Source organism: Hipposideros armiger, unplaced genomic scaffold (assembly GCF_001890085.2).
Source record: "Hipposideros armiger isolate ML-2016 unplaced genomic scaffold, ASM189008v1 scaffold_87, whole genome shotgun sequence".
Lineage (NCBI taxonomy): Eukaryota > Metazoa > Chordata > Mammalia > Chiroptera > Hipposideridae > Hipposideros > Hipposideros armiger.
The window spans coordinates 144915-163733 of record NW_017731437.1 but is presented as its reverse complement, the minus strand read 5'-3'; the positions used below and the strand labels follow the sequence as shown (position 1 = coordinate 163733).

At 56.0% G+C, this 18819-nt stretch overlaps 3 protein-coding genes across 9 annotated transcripts in view; 1 reads left to right on the top strand and 2 right to left on the bottom strand.

Annotated features, from left to right (window-relative positions):
- Window positions 1–6837, bottom strand: part of SLC38A12 (solute carrier family 38 member 12) — a 63044-nt gene extending 56207 nt beyond the window's left edge. For both annotated transcript variants that reach the window (XM_019644395.1, XM_019644396.1), the window contains exons 1-2: window positions 6723–6837; window positions 5977–6093 (exon numbers count right to left, since the gene is read on the bottom strand). In XM_019644395.1, coding sequence (XP_019499940.1) covers window positions 5977–6021 — 45 coding nt within the window. In that variant the 5' untranslated portion in view covers window positions 6022–6093; window positions 6723–6837. The remainder of the gene's footprint in view (window positions 1–5976; window positions 6094–6722) is intronic.
- A 102-nt stretch (window positions 6838–6939) lies between these two features.
- NAT9 (N-acetyltransferase 9) lies at window positions 6940–11677 on the top strand. Of its 6 annotated transcripts, none has more exons than XM_019644363.1 (7): window positions 6940–7020; window positions 7562–7647; window positions 8555–8664; window positions 9226–9369; window positions 9962–10021; window positions 10231–10325; window positions 10436–11677. In XM_019644363.1, exons 2-7 carry the CDS (start codon window positions 7571–7573, stop codon window positions 10553–10555), a joined length of 606 nt encoding a protein of 201 aa, XP_019499908.1. In that variant the 5' UTR covers window positions 6940–7020; window positions 7562–7570; the 3' UTR covers window positions 10556–11677. The 6 variants fall into 6 exon arrangements, with proteins under 6 accessions (XP_019499908.1, XP_019499911.1, XP_019499909.1 ...); XM_019644366.1 differs by having other exon boundaries at window positions 6977–6993; XM_019644364.1 differs by lacking the exon at window positions 6940–7020 and adding an exon at window positions 7033–7111.
- Window positions 11678–12785: 1108 nt separating this feature from the next.
- Window positions 12786–18819, bottom strand: part of NHERF1 (NHERF family PDZ scaffold protein 1) — a 16856-nt gene continuing 10822 nt past the window's right edge. The window contains exons 2-6 of the mRNA XM_019644357.1: window positions 18265–18426; window positions 17276–17429; window positions 15114–15154; window positions 13877–13966; window positions 12786–13642 (exon numbers count right to left, since the gene is read on the bottom strand). Of these exons, the coding sequence (XP_019499902.1) occupies window positions 13448–13642; window positions 13877–13966; window positions 15114–15154; window positions 17276–17429; window positions 18265–18426 (642 nt within the window). The 3' untranslated portion in view covers window positions 12786–13447. The remainder of the gene's footprint in view (window positions 13643–13876; window positions 13967–15113; window positions 15155–17275; window positions 17430–18264; window positions 18427–18819) is intronic.

The following is an 18819-nucleotide window of genomic DNA, read 5'->3' as shown; positions in this document are numbered from 1 at the left end:
CCGCATCCACCAGCAGCTGGTTCCCGTTGCCCCTCACACTGGCCCCTGGCAACCCACCTCGGGTGGAAGTGCTGTGTTGCTGATTTCAAGTTTTAAACTTTAATTCACACCAACTCGACTCTAGGTCAGTTCATTACCGCTATTCCTTTTCAGGATCTTGACCATGAAATCCCTTCCTCTGGCCCGAAGTCCCTGCCTTCCACAACCCTCTCCATTCCCACTGAACCTCCTCTGTCCCCATGATGGCTTCCTGTCCCCCCCCGCCGACTTTCCCTATCCAGGCCACCACCTCCATTCGGTCTCACTTACATTCTTGGGCATCACTTGCAATCAGCTAGTTCGCAAAGCGCACGCACTGTCCCCGACTTCCTTCCCCCTTCCCTGCCCTAACCTTCCTGACCCCCAGCCTTGATGGGTGGGACTCAGCACCTGTTTCCTCCACTCCCTCATGCAGAACTGCTAAAGGTTCCTGGAATTTTTTGAAAAATTATAATGACGTGCCCCACAACAAAGGATGGATCCTTCACCTGTGTCACCTTCACAGCAACACGTTTTCTTTACTCCTTACCATGGACTTCCGAGCATTTCCCATGGAACTGCTCCAAAGCCAGACCCATGACCCCTCTCTCTCTCATATGAGGACTGCATCTCCTCTGTTATGGAGGTGACAGGCCATCTGACATGCGCTCCCCATGCCTCTCTCTTTCCCAGCTCAAAAATCAACTGTCTGTGTCCCACGACTCTGTTCCCTGTCTTTGGGGGACAGGTGTCCTCCCTCTTTGTTGCTAGGCTCAGCCCTTCTTTCTGGAATCTTCTCCTATCAGCTCTTCACCTCTAACACATACGTCCTCGACACCTTTAAAACATCACCCTCTCACTTTCCCTTAACCAAACTCACTGAAGAAGCGACCTATGTCCTCTGCCTTCCTCTCCAAGTTGCCATGCTCTGTAGTTTCCAGCCCCGGCACCCTTTTGAAACTGCATCTTAACAATCACCAGCCTCCTTCCTTCCCACTCCCCGTCCCAGCGCTAGTGGTTTTATTTCTGAAGAGTCTTCTGTGGCCACCTCTGGCTCCTCTTCTCATTTACAAGTCAAATTAATCATCTCTGGCCTGGACTGTGACAGTAGCTTCCTAAATGGTCCTCCTGTTCTCTGCTGAATCAGCTGACTTGCAGTTTGCTTTCCACTTGTTTCTGATCAGTTAAAAACAGCAGCAAACACTTCGTCTCTGGGAACACCTGCCTGTCCCTCATTTTTACTTACCCCGTTCTTAGATGCACTTTTCTACATTTAACATTTTTTTCTAAGATACCCATCTGTTACATTTTTTATCAGAAACACATACACTGGGGCCTATCCTCCCAGCCTGTCAGATTTTTAAGGGAAGAAAACAGACAGGGAGCACCCACTACCATTTTGGGGCCCTTGACAGTGGTTAGGGAGGGACAGGCGTCTGGGCAGGTGTTGACTTGACGTCCGAGTGCTGGACAAATGTGAGGGCACCTGGAGAGAGGAAAGGGCTCTGCCCAGCCCACCTGCACTTGACACCGACCCCAAGCCCGCTGTGCCGCCTGCCCAGCCGCACCCAGCATTCGGGGCCCGTTCAAATGATACACGCACCACAAAGCCCACCCCAGTCTCCCAAATTTGTCTCGCTCCCCACCTCTGAACCCCTGGGGCAAGAACACTTCTTGGGTCCTAGCTTGGGTGTTTGGTGTTGGTATATTTGTCTTTTCCCCGTCACTAAATCTCGGGCTCATTGTGGCCTGTGTCTCACTTCTCTCGGTGTTTCTCAGGGTGCCTGGCACACACGCTCAAGGCAGGAACCCTCAGCGGAGCTGACTGGACCCGGTTCAGGCTTTTTGTGACGTGTATCGGACAGTCTTCGCCCGTTTTAAACACCACAATCTCAGTTTGATCCCACAGACAGATCCCAGAAGGATTAAAACAAGTTTGAATTGTTTTCCTGTAGGACACGATTGGGTGACAACACTACTGTGATGTGCCTCCCCTACTGGGAGTCCTGGCCCAGGACGGTCTTCCGAGACTAAATGTGAGGGTAACAGTGGGTGGGAAACAGGGCACACAGCCCATCACTGGCCTTCTTAACTGGAAGTCCCCAGGGCTGGCTTTTTATAGGTAACTGCGAATATCTACAAGAAACCAAGTTTTACTTTTGTTGGGTTAATTTCAATCACTGCACTTTGAGGCTGGTATTCCAAGTACGGGACGGAGTCATTTAGCTAGCTCGGTTCTGCCTATTTACTCAACAACTGCGAGAGCCCTCCATGGACCTGGTTCTGGGAGCTGGGATACGACAGTCAGCAAGACAGATGTGGCCCCTGACTTCATGGAGGAGAGCGGCAACAAAAAAACGATGGCAGCCTCGGAGAAGCGCCTGAAGGAAGAAGCGGGGTGCTGTGACAAAGCATAATGGGAGCTCTTTAAATACAGGGCACTCAGGAAGGCCTCATGGTGACATTCAAGCTGGGACGTGAAGGAAGAGAAGCCGCCCAGGCAAAGGGCCAGGGAAGTGACTTCCAGGTAAAGGCCTGAGGTGGGAAAGAGGGCAGCATGTTCGAGGAGCTTCGAGGCCGGTGTGACTGGAGCACAAGCCAGGCGGCAGCCAGACTGCACGGGGCCCCGGGGCCTGTGACAGGGAGTTCAAGGTTCTGCAGGGTTTTAAGCAGGGCACTAACAGCCCAGGCCCCGGTAGATGACCTAGTAATGTCTGATCTCCTTGCAGCTTTGTTCTCTGTGTATCACTTTTATAAACAGTAACACTTATGAAGAGTAGAACCTTATTTCTTTATGAAAAATGGCCCTGGTAGCGGTTCTCATGAAGAAAGTAGAGAAAGCAAAGAGGCCTAAGGAAGTGATGGTTCTTGGCTAGAAGTTTTATGGGGAAATGAAATACTGCAAGAGGCATTTGCATCATCAGGGATGCCTAAAGGTCTTGGGGTATAAAAGTCAAAGGTTTATTGCAGATCAGGGTTTCTGAGCCTGAGCACTGCTGACAGCTGGGGTCAGCTAATTCTCTATGGCTGGGGCCCGTCTTGTGTGTTGTAGGATGTTTAGCAGCATCCCTGGCCTCTACCCCCTAGATTCTAGGACCCTCACTTTGCCCCCAAGGTGTGACTATTGAAAATGTCTCCAGACATTGCCAAATGTCCCCTGGGGGGTGACACTGACACCAGCCGAGGATCATTGCTGATAAAGACACAATGAAATAAGCACACTCTCTACAGAAACTTAAATAATTCTCAGTGAAAAAGACTCTTTAAGAACTTTACAAAGAAGTCCATTAGGGCGAAACTGCTGGCAATTAGAAGCAGGTGGGTAATCTCATTTGTCTTGTGTTGCTACCGAAGCAAGTATCCTGGGCCCAGTGGGGCTCAGGGAATCGTGTAGGATATTCTAAGACTGTCTCACCTTCCTGGAAAGACTTAAATCCTCTTTCCCTTCAGTAAAGGTGGCCGGTAAAGACCAATCACTAGGAACAGACTGGAGGCAGGAAGCAAATCTGCACTGAGCCACAGGCTGGGTCAAAGGCAGGTGTGGAGCCGGAGGAAGAGGACGGAGACCTTCTCTTCTGCTGGGATGGGACAGTTCTTGGGGACAGCCTCCTGAGAAGTGTGGCCAAAAGCTGAGGAATAAAGCTTCACTGCAGTGTCAGTAAAGACCTATGCACACTGTGGCCCCTGCAGGCCAAACTGAGCTGCCTCCCACTCTCGGCTCTTCTCCTGCGGCTGCACTGGAGAAGGCACAGTGCCCGTGCCCTGGGACGGCTTCCCTAGGCTCCAGGGCGTTCAGTGCAGCGTTCCAGCTGCCTCACCCGCCGCCAGCAGCCTCACCCACGGACGTGCATGAGGCAGGGTCACGGGTGTCTTTCAACAGCTTCCCCATTGACAGTTATCAAAGGAAACAGAAGGCAGCAGAGATGCGGTGGCAACCACTAGGACTTAAGGCTGTGAAACTAGTGCTCTTTCCTTCGAAAGCAACAGCAATGGTGTTTGGCACGACCGGCTGGCGGAAGGCAGCCTCGGCAGCTGGCCCTTGTGGAGCCGGTGCTCTGCCTCATCCTCTATTTTGACCACGCAGTCCTTTCTGTCCTGAGCCACACTCCTGGTACCCGTAAATGAGGACTTACAGGCCTGAATCGTGTTCCTGTGTCAAGCACTATCCTTCACAGGGTCGGTCGTCTGCCCATTACAAATACTTTATGCAGAATGCAAGCTAAGACAAATGTCCTCAACACCCATGAATGGGACAAGCACTCACAACAGGGCGACACAGAGGTGGGGAGAGGCCTTGTGCTGGGAATCACCAGGTCAAGGGCACATTCATGGACTGTGCAAGTGCCCTCGGTCTCCCAAGGTGCCACAGCAGGTTCTGCCCACACTGCGCTGAGCAGGGGAATTCTAAGCAGCATCCACAGTAGAGCCGGTTCCACAGCCTATCTGGGCTCAGTGGATAAGGGACCTTACAGAAGGGTGTAAGGTTCTTGGCCTTAGATCTTGGCCTCATGGGGGATCAAGAGCTATTCTCCCAGGATGATGGAGTGAAGGAAACCTCAGGAAGAAGGCGTGTTCTCTCCTCAAACCCTGACCACTAACTCCTGGTAATGCCACCTCGTCCTCAATGCCACCCAGCAGTTGTTTATGGCAAATGCCCAGAGTAGGCCCTCAAACAAACCCCAAACACATAGGAAATGGGGGTGGGGAGCAGAACGCACTGGAGCTTGTAGGGTGCATGCCCAATTTCCTGTGGGCACAAGCTGACATGTGAAATGATTACCTACACAACTGGAGACGCAAGAAAAGTGGACAACTCAGTTTTTTCCTTCCCCAAACTCAGTTATAGAAACGACTCATCTCTAAGCTTATAGGTGTTGTGAGAATCAGCAGGAACTGTGGTGACTTTTATGGACAGTGTGGACATTGCTGATACCAAGAGGAGGCTGTGTGCTGTTGCACAGTTCCTCAGACGAGAGGCACACGATTCAATTCACTCCAGGGTTCAAGGAAGACGTCCCCTGATAAATCCCTGAGGTGAAGGAGGCCCCTTTGGTGCTACACACGAATGACACACACCCAGCAGGAAGACCCTGGTGTAAGGAATGCTTTTCCCCTGCTGTTCCCAGAGATGCTTCCTTATCCATCCACAGACTCTAGCTTCTGAAGCTAGCAGGGATCCCCAGGCTAGGATGCTAAGCGCAAAGGAGGGCAGCTGTTTAAGAGCAGGTAAGTTCTAGGACGAGGACGCTTGCTCCTGTCCCTGGGTTACTTGGTGGCAACATGAGTCAATCATTCGATTATTCCAATCCTCCAGCTACTTATCCAGGCAAGAGGACTCCATGATGTAACCATGACCAGTCTTATAGTGCACAAAGATCAGCTGAGTGTGTGTGTGTTGGGAGTGGGGTGGGGTGGTGGGGGGCAGGGGGTAATGGGGAACCAAAGAAGGGAGAAATCAATCCTTCTAATTTTTCTAATTACAGACTCCACCAAGCTGCAACTGGAAGTGTCCGCGTGCTTTCTCTGCCTCTTTCACCATCCAAGACTACAAAAGTTGTGCAACTTAAAATTCAGCTGAACAGCAAAGTGGTTTCAAACTGCTGAGATGAGCAAAAACCCAGTTAACAGCTGTCAATCACTGTCCATCTGAACTGGCAGGCAGCACACCGTGCAAGGGATAGTAGCCCTTAGGTAAATATTACAAAGAGTTAGCAAGTTAATTTTGTTTTCTTGACCACTCTCTGATCAACACCTGAAAAGTGAATACACCTGACTCTCACAACATGTTCTGAGCGAGGACAGCAGCCAAATGGCTGCTGCTAAATCGAGCCCCTCCCCCCCTCCCCCAGCGTCCAGGCAGGCACGGCATTCACTAGTACTGTCCACAGGAAGCAGAGTGCTTCTCTGGAAGCCAGGGGCACGCATGTGGACAAAACAGGCTCCGAAAGTAAAACTCACGTAGGGAGAATAGAGATCCCCGGCTTCTGTGATGTCACCCGCCATTTCCAAAAGTGAGGAAGGGTCCTTCTGCACCTGAGCTTCCTTCCGTGTGGGGGCTACGGCTGCTGCAGCTCCCTAAAGCAAGAGAGCAGAGTTCAGCTTTATGATGGACCTAGATGGGGTGGCGGGAGGTCTGCGGACCCCCTCAGCCCCGTGCCCTTATCACAGACAACTTACGGCCTCAATATCTGTCACAAGACAGCGGGGAGGGAAGGGTCTCCTTGGATGACTGACAGCTGGCTGGATTTTTTTCCCTTGCTGTCCAGAGGGCATGAATGTATTCAATGCCGTTCAGACCCCAAGAGATATAAGGGGCCTCAGAAGCCACTAAGTCACACCCGCCACAAGCGCCCCCTTTATACACTTTGCGATGGCTATCCCCATCTAATGCCATGAACAGCGAGCTCACGACCACTCAGGAAAGCCCAAGTAACTGCCTCCTCCGCCTAGGGCGAGGGGCCGGGGGCTTTCCTAGGTCGCCCTCCAACCCAACTCCTTGCTCCAAAGCCTCTCCTTTTTAACGGGGCTCCACTTCCCGCCCTGCCCCAACCTGCCTTCCGACCTGCCTTAGGGTTCCCCACCCTTAAGCCTCCCCGTGTTCTCAAGGGCCGCTCCGAGCGTCCTCCGATTTCTTCCCTCCTCCCGGAGGAGCCCCGAGTCTGACGCTGCCCGAGCGCATCCCACCCGCGCGCCCGGCCCTTCACCTGCAGCGCAGCACGCTCGGGACGCCGCCGCCGCGGGCTCCAGCCCCTCCGCGGCTGCCGGCGCCAGCTGTCCCGCACCAGCGCCCACAGCGCGCAGGCGCTTGCGCCTGGAGCCCACCTAGCCCGCTCGCGCCTCGGGCGGGGCGCAGCGCGCTGATTGGGCGCCTCGCGGAGGCGGGACCGGGATTGGGTCCCGGTGGTTGCCGTCTGCGTGGCGGAAGTGGGCGGGGTGCGCTCCCGTGCGCATGCGGGAGGGGCGACCGCCGGCCGGGTAGGGAAGTGGGGCTGGTTAGCAGAGGTGGGTCGTACCCTCTGCTGGGGGACGCTGTTGTTGGCGCGGAGTGGGCGTGAACTTGGTCGTTCCGGGACCCCGGTGGTTGGGATCGGGGGTGAGGATACAGGAGAGCAGCCCATAGCTCCACGCAAAGTGGAGGGGACTGAGAATCTAAGCCTGCCTCACCCAACAGCGGCCTGGTTGACCTGGCTTGGGAGGTGGGGAAAGGGGAGGCCCAGAGCCCCGAGGGGTGGTTGGAAACAGGTTTAAGGCCGGGCTGGGAGGTGATTCTGGGGCGGAGCTTCAGGACTGGCCACGTGATGGGAGCTCTGGGAATAGGTCTTGGTGGGTCAGGCCTGGCTCCTGGAGATGCGAGGCGAGGATTGTTTAACTCTCTTTAACCAGCCCGGCCCCCCTTCTTGCAAGGGGTCCTTGTTCTCTGCGGTGTTTGAAAGGAAAGAGGGACAGCTTACTCTCAGGAGGCATTTAGCGGATTGAGAGGGTGGGTTCTCACCCTAAGTGGGAGAAAACTCGGGGTCCTGAAGTCTGCCCTCCCCACCCGCAGGCTGCTCCCATGAGGTTAAATCAGAACGTCTTGCTGATGGGGAAGAAGGTGGTGCTGGTGCCCTACACCTCACAGCATGTGCCTAGGTAACGTTCCACCTGACACGGGACGCAAGCTAGCTCCAGAAGGTGCGGCGAGGGGCGTCAGCCTTCCTTAGCCCAGATCTCAAGAGCCATTTCCTCTGAGAAGGAGAAACATCGGCGTCAGAAGTAATTCCATACAGGAAAAAGTGAAAACCGAAGCAGAGGACTCTGATTCTCGTGGAAGAAGTCACCCATCCCGTTTTTCCCTTTCACCCTCCCAGCTTCCTTTTTGGCCTTTCCGCAGGGACTTATTTTATGTAAACTACACGTACGCAAGAAAACAAGAAGTTGCCTTCTCACCTAATTATAAATTAATGACATCCCTTTGGTGCCAATGAATATACTCAGTTCTTGATTTAATGTTAGCTTGTCCTAAGAGTGAGCTGATGGGTTGCTCTGATGTCTACTGTTTGGAAAGGCCAGGACTGAGTCACAGGGTGGGACTCTGTGGGGGCAGTTGGCACAGTCTGGTAGACTGGGATGGTGGTGGTGTAGGGGTGTACGCTACTTGTAGCTTTCCTTTTGGGGGGGTTCCTGGTCCCCAGCCTTTGTGGAGATCTGTCCAGCCTTCTTTGCTGAGGTTGACTTGCCATGTACTTTCCCTGAGGAATTGGAGGAATGTTTGGCCTCAGACGGCTCCCCTGCACTGACTCCTGAGACAGGATGGGAAGCTGGATGGATAGAACTGACCCTTCCTGCTGTTGTCTTGTAGGACCAGCCTGCCTCTCGGTCTTGTGCCTATGGCCGTTTGCCTTAGGAACAATTATAATCCTTTCTTTGGGTCTCCTCTGAGCCCTGTGTTAGTCCTGTAGGGTTCTCCTTTCTACCATCCATTTCTTCATCTCATAGTGTCAGACCCATGCCTCTGAATCAGCCCTGCCTGCCGGAAGCCATCCGTCTGTCCCTGCAGGTACCACGAGTGGATGAAATCAGAGGAGCTACAGCGATTGACAGCTTCCGAGCCGCTGACCCTGGAGCAGGAGTTTGCGATGCAGCGCAGCTGGCGGGAAGATGCGGACAGTGAGAAGCGGAGGCCCAGGGCTGAGCTGGTAGTGGGAGGGCTGACGTCTCCAGGTTCCCTCCCTTCCTCATTCCCAGCTGCAGCCCTCTGGAGCCACAGAATCCTTGTGCAAAGCGCTTCATGAAAAGCCTGGAAGGTGCCTGAAACTCTCAGACCCTATGTCCACTGAGGCCGCTCCGTGTGGCTGATGCTTGTCCTCTTCCCCACTCACTGCACCAGGCTTCAAAGGATCGAACGTGTTAGGGGTTCTGGCTGTGATTGAGGCCTTGCCCCTCCTGTCCCTTGTTGCAAGCCCAATGTGGTTATTGCTCTTTGGGTCCCCCACTTTCTGAGAATACAAAGAAAGGCCATCGTTTTCCAAAACGATGTTTGGAAAAGGCTGTTGTTTCCTGCAAGAGGCAGAGTTAGGGCTTTGTAATCAGCTGAAGGAAGCTCTGGCTCCCCCCTTTTCTCCCACCAGACTCAGAGAGGATGGTAGTTCTCTGGCTTGGGGTAGGAAGACTTTCCTTGCTGCACTGCTTTGGGGAGTTAGGTGATAACCCTGTTGCCTCCCTCCTTAGAGTGTACCTTCATTGTGCTGGATGCAGAGAAGTGGCAGGCCCAGCCAGGCACCGCCGAAGAGAGCTGCATGGCGGGAGACGTGAACCTCTTCCTCACTGATCTAGGGGACCCCTCCTTGGGGGAGATTGAGGTCATGATTGCAGGTTTGTTCCGCCTGGCCCTGCCTCCCCTCCCTTCTGGCCCTCGGATCTGCTGAACCTTAAGCCAGCCGAGGCTGCACAGGGGCCTCAGAAAACCCAGTGGGAGGCTCTGGCCGGGGCAGACTGCCACTTGGCACCCCGTGCCTCACTCTGTCCTTTACTTTATTCTCGTCTTATGCTTTGGTGTGAACTTAACCTTTGGTTTTAGGGTCTTCAGACTTCAGTCTGTCCCATTTTGAGGGTATCGTGGGAACCCTCCAGAATAACTAGCCTTGCCTGGAGCACCTTCCCATGCTGCGGGAGGAGCCCATCCAGTTTCTGCGTCCTTCTTGGTCCTTAGCCATCCCCTAAGGGGCTATGTGACTCCTCATGAGGTGGCACAGAGGTTCAGGGGTCAGCTCTGGGTTAGGGTGCTAGGTGTATCCAAGCTGAGACCTTGGGCAAGTCGTTAACCTTCTCATTGCCTCTGTCTCATCTGCAGAACGGTAGTATTTATGAACTTTATAGAGCGATGAGGATTAAATGAGATTGTGTCTGTCAAGTCCGTGCTCTGGAGCCTGGCACGCGGTGTCAGTAATTGACTGTTTTCTCCTAGAGCCCGACTGCCGGGGCAAGGGCTTTGGCACTGAGGCCGTTCTCATGATGATGTCTTATGGTAAGAAGTTGGAGCAGGCAATGTGGGGAGATGTGGCCAGGCCCCAGGTGAGGGTTAGCGCATGTTGGGGGTGAGCCTACTTCAGGCCTGAAGGTGGTGGGGGTAGGGTGTGGGGTGACAGGTGCCTCTACCGCAAACTGGGACAGGAGGGGTGGAGTGGGCTGGAGGGACCTTCATCCTGCAGCTTGTCCCTTTCTGATCTCTGGGAGGAGTGACCAAGCTAGGTCTGACCAAGATTGAGGCTAAAATCGGGCAAGGAAATGAACCGAGTATCCGGATGTTCCAAAAACTTCACTTTGAGCAGGTAAGGATGTCGCTGGCAGGAGGGCGAAGCCTGGGTCTGGGTGGTGGGGCCCGCGGGTGCTTGGACTTGTGGGTGTAACTTAGCCAACCCTGATCTCTTTGGCTCACTAGGTGGCTGTGAGCAGCGTCTTCCAGGAGGTGACACTCAGATTGACAATGAGTGAGCCAGAGCGGCAGTGGCTTCTGGAGCAGACCAGCCACGTGGAAGAGAAGCCCTATAGAGATGGGTAGTGACAGAGCCCTGCCATAGGAAATGAATGGATGGGGCCTTCGGGGCAGTGCTCCTGGTCCCGCTCCAGGCTGGGAATGTCCTTTCGGGGCCTTTCAGACTCTGGGCTGGACTTGCATTGGCCCCCCCGTCAGACTGGCAGTACGACTGAGTGACTCCAGGGCGCCCCTCCTCCCGGCTAGACCTGGACTGAGACTCTGGGAACCCGGAGTGGACAGCACAAATCAACGGGAGGAGGCAGAGTGGAGCTGGAGCTGGAGACGGAGGGCGCCTGGTGAATAGGCAGGCCCTCCCTTTCCCCTGGAAGGCCAGAGGTGCCGCCCTGGGGCCGAGGCCCTGGCCGGGAGTAAAGCACTCTGCATGGTCAGCTTTCCCCGTTTCCTCATTGGGCCTGTGTGGAGGTGAGCCACCAGGAGGCCCAGCGTGGGAGGGACAGGACGGGGGTAGTAGCTCAGTGCTCTATCCTGTGGAAGCCGGCCAGGTGTGACCCTGGGAGGTTTGGAAATGAATGAGCTTGGCCTTGTTAGAACAGAGAGATGGCTTGGAGAGTGGGTATCTCTGCTCCTCCTTTCTCTTTGGAGCCAGTTTTGAACGTCGAATTAGTTAGTTTTGGATACAGCTCCTTGTGTCCTGAGCACCCCTCTGCTGAAAGCTTCAGGCCTCCTGAAGGCACCTGTCCCTGCTCTCCACTCCTCACCCGTACACCTCTGGGAGCAGCTGCCCGGGACAAGGCCACAAGGGGGCGCCAGAGGCACAGGTTCAGGATGGCCAGGCCGCCTCAAGAGGGTTGCTTAACAGGCAGAGCTGGGCCTGTCTCCCCATCTCAGGAAGGGGGACACCCTTTGACTTCTCACCATCCTCAAACCCTGTCATAATCTGGGCTGGCTGTCAAGAAAGGCCAGGCATGTTTCAAAACACAATCATGGTAGAGACTTGAGGGCACCTAGGACATTTTTGGCGAGGAAACCATCCCAGGCAAGTCGAGGTGGCTCCCAAGGCCTCGCGATGGCAGAACCAGAACTATTGCTGAGGCCCCCCAGTTCTCAGGCCCCTTGATTCTGGCATCTGACACCAGATGACACATGTAAAAAGAATCTAAAACATGCCCGAATCTGAGACACAAACTTGCTGTGCCGCCTTTGTGCCATGCCCCCAGCCCTATAGCAGTCGGGGTCCCTCTGAGCCCCCAACCCCTTCGCCCCGTCTTCAGCTTAGGGTCAAAAGTAGCTTAGGGCTTCCCCACCCAGTAGATGATGTCGTGGGGCAGTTCTGAGGCCTGCTCACCTGTGGGGGCCTCCGTCAGGGTCAAAGGGCAGAGGCAAGGGTTGGGGGGCCAGGCCCACCAGCTGAGCAGGGCTTGGGGCAATTGGTGCTAATATGGGCTTTGGATACAAACCCAAACAGCGGGCAAGATGGCCAGAGAGTGACTGGCCCTTCTCTCAACCCCAGGGCCCCACAGGTGCCCTCCCTGGTTCGGTAGCTTTTTCACTTTTCTCCTCAGTCCCAGGAGCCTAGCTTCTGAGAGGTTTCCTGGAGGAGCGGAGTAGCCCAGGGCAGCGTCCCTCCCTTCTGAGCACCTTGTGGCCCAGCAGCCTCAGCTCTCAGGCCACCCTGGTGGCCCCTAGGATGTGGCCTCCAGTACCAGCGGTATAAGGAACCTGGATCTCTTGTGGAGGAAGAGGGCATTTTTTGCCCTTGGAAAGTCCCCCCGCACCTCACCTGCCGCATGGCATGTCCTGGGGCCTGGGTTTGTTTTCCCCTAGGCCTGGATAACTGCCCTCCAATCAGGTCCCGGGCAAGATAAGATAGCGAATCTGGCGCCAGCTCAGGCCACTCCTGGGAATCCTGCACCCCACTGGCCGAGGGCGGCAAGATCAAAGCCTAGTCTTCACATTCACAATGGGCTCCAGCCAGGATTCACACTTCCAGCCCTCCTGGAATTAGAGGAAGGCTCAGCCCTCTCAGCAGGTGGGGCTGGGCTCTACTTCTCTGGATATCCATCTGGATGGAGCCTGTGTGTGTCCGGCTCCCACCCCGGACGTCCGGACAGCTACAGGCCAAGGCCCTCTGGTTAAAGCTGCCTGCCTCCCACTGCCGGGCTTGGGGTCCCAGGGAGCCCTGGACCACCCTCTCCCTCCAGCCCTACCCTCTCCACCAGGGGCCACGCTGGGAACACATGTTCACTATTTTCTCAAGGCTAGGAGTCTCTAAAGGAAGACACACAGGCGGAGGTGGTTTGGGGAAACCAGTTGAATTTCTGATGGGGTTTCCTTATAATTACAATGGTGGTACCTGGCTCAGGGCTGGGCAGGGTCTGGCCAAACCCTCCCCGCACCCGCCCAGCTTCCTGGGGTGGGAGTAGAAACAAAGTTTAAGGCCAAGGCCACCACTATGTCCTGGATGCAACAACCTGGAAAATCACGTTAATCAGGAAACAAAAATCCCTCTAAACTGCGATACTGCACTCTTAGAAAAAATCGAATGACAAAAATAAGATGCCCAACCCACAGCTCTCAGGACGTGGTTGAGTTCTGCGTCCTTGATTAACCCTGGACCCACTCGTCACCTGGGGTCGTGAGCTCTCACCTGGTCCTGCAATTCTTGCTTGGTGCAGTTCCCTGTGAGGTCCCAGGTGGGAGGCAAGGGGACACCTGATAGGCTGAAGCACTCAGGAGGAGGAGAGGAGTCTGCTTTTTGATTGGGGTAGGACAGAAAAACATTCACTTTCTCTGAGGTAAGGGAGGAACAGAGTTCTCTAGAAAAATCAGATTTGCTGAGGGGGGAGATGCTGGTGCTGATTCGCAGGTCATTTGTGGGGAAGTGGGAAGAGGGAGGGAGTTGGGTCAGGGGTGGGCCCCGCTCTCCAGCTTTCCTGGGTGGCCGGGGGGAGGCCCTCAGAGGTTGCTGAAGAGTTCGTTTTTCTTGCTCCAGTCCATCTGCGGGGCCCGTTTGTTGCTGCGCTTCTGGTGGGCCCTCTCTTTGGCCAGGGCCAGGGAGATGTTGAAGTCGGGGATGGGGTCGGAGGAGGAGGAAGAGGTAGATGAGGGTGCGGCGGAGTCCTGTTTCTTGGGGCTGTCTTGAGAGTTCAGCTGTGAAGAGGAGGGGAGGCGGAGAGCAGGAGTCAGTGCCTGGCAAGGCGTCCTGGTCCCCAGCCTGGGCGAGGTGGCTCCCTTGGGGCAGTGCCCAGGGAAGCCGGGTCACAAGAGTAAAACGTGGCTCAGCATGTGACCTCCAGGGCAGGCTGGTGTGCGCCGGGAAGGAGTGTGGCCTGGGAATGGGCTTCTAGTAATGCGGTGCCACCCCCTGCCCGCCCAGCCCCCTACCTCCTCGCTGGTGTCGCTGGAGGCGGATCTTGCCAGGGCTGGCCTGGGGTTCTCGGATACCACCTCGACCAGGGCCTCATAACTGTTCTCCTGGCAGAGACAGGACAGGTGTGGGTTAGTGGGGGATGGGGTGGGGAAGTCCTGAGCAAGAAAAGGGAGTTCCTAGGGAAGATAGGTTCCTTGGCCTGATGAGTTCCATTGAGCCCTTGCCACCACCGGACAGCCCCACTGCCCGAGCCTGCCAGAGGCCCTCGGGGGATTGACATTTTCGCATTCCTCCAAGGATCAGAGGCAGCCTGGTTCCACCTCCAGGTGGGAAGGGCCATCATGGGATCAGCTGAATTACACACTCCCCAGGCCTCCCAAGGAGGCCTTCAGGACAGACTTGCCTTTTGGGCCAGTGGGGCTTCCTGGAGCATGGGGACACTGGGGGCCTCTTTATTTGGCATGGGGAACACCTGCGATGCTCCCTGAAATCTCCTGTGGCCCCCCGACCGTTTACTTGAACTTGACCCCAGGAATCTTGAAACTGTAACCCCAAAGCAGCCAAGAAGGGCTTTAAAAGAATAAGGTGGACGAGACTTCTAGACCCACAGATGGAGCAACGTAAGGTTGAGGTGTCCCCCTTCCTCTGTGCCCTGGCAGGAGCCCCTGCGGAAGGGAAGCCTTTGCGCAGCTTCTGCAGCAAGCTCCGCTCTGTGGTCCATCTCCGTGTTGGACGGTCCCAGAGCGAAGGCGCTGGCTGGGGCTGCAGCTTGGCGCTCAGCCCCCGCCTGGGTTCCTCCGTGGCCTCAGCTAGCACTGGCCCCGCCATCTCTTCCCCAGCCTCCACTGCCTTCCCGTCCCTTCTGCCCGGGGAGGAGGGGTGGAGGGGCTTTGTTCTTCCAACCCAGACTGGAAGTAGCAGCGGCGGGGCAGCGTGCGGCCAGACACTGAAGCTCTGTTCTTGGGGGGAAGAATGGCCTCCTCTGTGCGGTGGGGAGTTGGAGGTGGGGCTTGTCACCCAGGATGGCGGGCTGCGGAGGGGCGTGCCAGGCCTCTCCCTCTGGACGGCCCTGGTCCTAGGCAAGGGCCGAGGGTATGCCGGCAGCTGGACAGCTTGGGGCTCAGGAGGGAGCAGCTTGGAAACCAGAGTTTCAACCTGAGCTTCACGTCTGTCCTCCCAACCGCACCACCTCCCACCCGTTTCCCACAGCCCCGGACTGAGCCAGAGAAGCAGTTAGGGGTCTGCCTTTACCTTCCGGATCTCCCCATTGGTGAAGGGCTCGGGCAGGGGACCTAGTGAAAGAAAAAAGCAGGCATGAGTCCACTCTGGGAGATGCAGACGCGGTGGGGTACGGAGATGCGAGCGTGAGGGCTGGGCAGATAACTGGATCGTGTGCCCTGCAACTCACTGTAAGTACAGCTGACATTTGGACAACCGAGCGGCACACACACAGACTGTGTGAGTGTAACAAAAGTTTCACGAAACCACTGCCCTTACTACATCCCCCAAAACCTTACCCTCATTACATCACAATGCTCTTTGGTATTGTCTATTCAGTTTCATTAAAGAAAATGTGCTAGGCTCTGCCTACTAAATTAATCTCACAGACCACTGATGGGTAATGAGCTGTTTGAGAAGAGCACTGTCCTAGACGGGTTGAGATTCCCATCTGGCTGCCTAAGAATCAACAGGGAAGCTTCTTAGAAATCGATTCCTGGGCCTTGGCACCAGAGCTTCTGAGTCAGTGAGTCTGGAGCAGGCCTGGGAATCAGTTATTTTCCAAATGCTTCCTAGGTGATGGTGGTGTCACCAGGGTCAGAACCACAGCCAGGTTGTGGGAAATAAGCCCAACTCATATTTGCCAGTGTGAAGATAAGGGGATGAGGGCTCAGGGCAGTGTCCTAGGTGCGCCCCCCACCCAGCGAAAATGGGAAACCTGGTGGTGACAGGCGGGGTCGGAGGGAGGGAACACTGGCCTGGGGTCACCCTCACTGGGCTCACTCAGGGTAGAGGCCCCACATGGCTGCAAGGAGCTGTCTCATCATGGGAGACTGGTCAGCCTGGGTGGGCTTCTGAACTCTTAGCTTAACGTTAATGTACACCTTTCCCCTTGCCCGGCACCAGAGGCCCGGGAGTGGGTAGAGGACACCACCCTGGAGAAAACAGGGGGGACACTAGACAGACCTGCCCCTGGGCCTCTCCCTGTGCAGGCCCTCTGGCCATGGGCTGCAGTCACCCTAGTTCTCAGGGCCCTCCCCACCCCAAGAGGGAAAAATGTGAGGGCTGATGACTTGGGGGTGAGAAGGATGCTGGAGGAGGTGGGGAAGGTATTTGAGGAGCTGAGAGGAATCCAGATCTCTGCTGTGTCTTCCGCATTATGACGTCCCCAAAAGCCAGGCTGGCTCCCTGGGCCTCAGTTTCCCCCTCACTGAGGAAGGGGATTATCTGAGTTATCTGGTCTTCATGAATTTGGGCGACAAGGATAAGGTGACACTCCACCTCTTGCCCAGTGCCTGCTAGGGACTTCCCGCTGACCCATCCTGCCTTCTAAGAACCCCCAGCACCCTAGACTGGGCTAGATGGGGACAGGGCCTTCCCACTGGGCCCCTCCAGCTAGGGATCCAAGCCTGTGGCAGGACCTTTGTATAGACCCTTCCCCTCACCCCCAAATATTATCCTGATACCCTCAGGGAGGCCCTACCCATTGCAAAGTCCAAAGAGGTTCCCACCCCCCACCCCCCACCCCACCCTGGAGCCATCTTTCCAGGGAGAAAGTCCAGACCAGGGAGCAGAGCACTGCTGAACTCCTTGCCTTGGTGTGGCAGCCCTGCCCCCTTTGGCTTGGGCTCCCGCAAGGGGGAAGTGCCAGGCTTGGCAGGGCGATGGTGGGGGATGGGGAGGGCAGGGGCCCAGGGACCGAGGGGGAACCCACTGCTCTTTAGAGCCAGCAAGCCTGGGTTTCCAAGACAACCTGAGAGAAGGGAGGGGAGGCACTGGGCCCCTGTCATTGGACTCTGATCTGACCAAGCAAAGGCTGGAGGCCTCCCCAGAGTTAACCCTTTCCTCGCATCAGCACTGCCCTGAGAACGTGCTGGGGGCAGGGAGTTGGAAGCTCAGGCCTCCCTTTGGTGCTGCAGCTTTGGCCCAGGAATCCACAGCTCATCCTTTGTCGCCATCCCTCCTGACGGCTTACCACTGTCATGCCATCCCCAGAAACCCACTGCCAATCCCACTCTCTCTTCCGACACCAGGCCCCACTCTCTCCCAGCCCACACCCCTGGGCCTCGCCCGAAGTACGCATGGGGGAGCATTGAAACAGGAAGCTGTCCGTCCCTCACCTGGGACACAGTCACGCCTAGAACCCTGGCCAACACCCCCAACTCGGGGGCCTCCAGCCACACCACCCAGCTCACCATTCAGGTGCTCCTGCGATGGGATCACTTTGCATTTCTTGAAGAACTCATCGGTCTCCTTGTCCACCACCAGCAGCTTTGTCTCGTCCCCACCAGCTTTGATGGCAGACACCACATCCCCATGCTGCTTGCCCTCCATACAGACCCCGTTCACCTGTGGGTGGGGGCATGGTTACCGGCACGGGTCTCAGTTCTGGGGACAGGGCAAGGAGCTGCAAGTGGTCGTCTTCATTCTCAGCCAGTTGGCATTCTGGGGACACTGAGCCCCCCTTGCCTGTAGACGCCAAGTGGCCCTCCCACTTGACAGTCAGATGGGAGGCAGGACACGTGGGAAAAGCCAAAGAAAATATTCAGATGAGACTAAACAAACACAGCTGTGACAGGAGGGATGGGACAGGTCTGGGAGGCTGGGTTGGGCCCCAGCTTTTCTATGTACTTGTCGTCGACTTCCCTCTCTGGGCCTTGCTTGGCTCACATGTAAAATGAGAAGTCGGGGGAGAACTGATCTTCCAGCTCTAAGGTTCTAAGACTGAGATTCTGGGACCCGCCCAAGGCATTTGGGTCACGTTTCCTCTCCTGTTGAGCACAGCACAAGTGTATATAAGTGTGCCTAACAGCCCTACCTGGGAAAAGGATTTCATCCGCCCGCCCCCATCCCTGTGCCTGGCATTGAGGATTCAGGCAGCAGGAGACACTAGGGGTGGCCCCAGATATCTACCTGGACAGGTAGGTGAATCACGGGCTGCCGAGCGTGCGTGCTCGGTGAAGGAGGGCCCAGGGGAGGTGAGGAAGGACAGAAGTCCGGCCTGCCATCCACCCACCACCTTTCCATCTTCCTTCCCCCGCTCCTGCCTGCCCGCCCAAATCAATGGGCTGCCTGGGCCCCAGGGGTTAACCAAGGAGCAGATGGTGTGGTGGCTGCCCGGCGCTGCTTATCTGTGTGGAGGCGGTCAGGACGGAAGAACCTGGGGAAAAGGCAAGAGCATTACCTCCACGATGCGATCCTGGGCCAGGAGCCCCGAGGCCTCGGCGGGTGAGTCTGGGTCCACTGACCGGATGAACTGGCCTGGCTTGGACTTGTCACTGTGCAGGTTGAAGCCATAGCCGTTGGCGCCCCTCTTCATGGTGCAGAGCCGAGGCCGAAGCTCACGCTGTGGGGATCAAGGAAGGCCCAGGTCATTCCAGTGTCCTGGGTCCTCCTCTCCCTGCCCTGTGTCTGACCCCACCGCCCCATCAAGGCAAGTCTGGCAATAAGGCAAGTTTGCTTAGATCCCACACAGCAATGTGAGAGAATGCTGGCCTGGGACTCAGAAGACCTGCGTCGAGACCTGACGTTGCAGCAAACTGCCTTGGCGACCCTGGGCAACAAGGCCCCTGTCCAAGCCTCGGTTTCTTCTTCTGGCAAATGAGGGGTGGACCAGATTAGCTCAAGTCTCTCCCCTTTTGACCGTCTAATGTTAATCATGTTATTTGATTGCTACCTTGTCCCGCCTACCAACAGCTCAGTCTGGCCCTCCTGAGCGGGTGGGGAGGGGGGCGGGCGG

Bases quoted from the DNA above. Each gene is read 5' to 3' on its own strand.
- NAT9 (XM_019644363.1), top strand. From the start codon at position 7,571: ATGAGGTTAAATCAGAACGTCTTGCTGATGGGGAAGAAGGTGGTGCTG. The intron at 9,370-9,961 runs GTTTGTTCCGCC...GTTTTCTCCTAG, and splicing joins GATTGAGGTCATGATTGCAG to AGCCCGACTGCCGGGGCAAG. The intron at 10,022-10,230 runs GTAAGAAGTTGG...GATCTCTGGGAG, and splicing joins TCTCATGATGATGTCTTATG to GAGTGACCAAGCTAGGTCTG.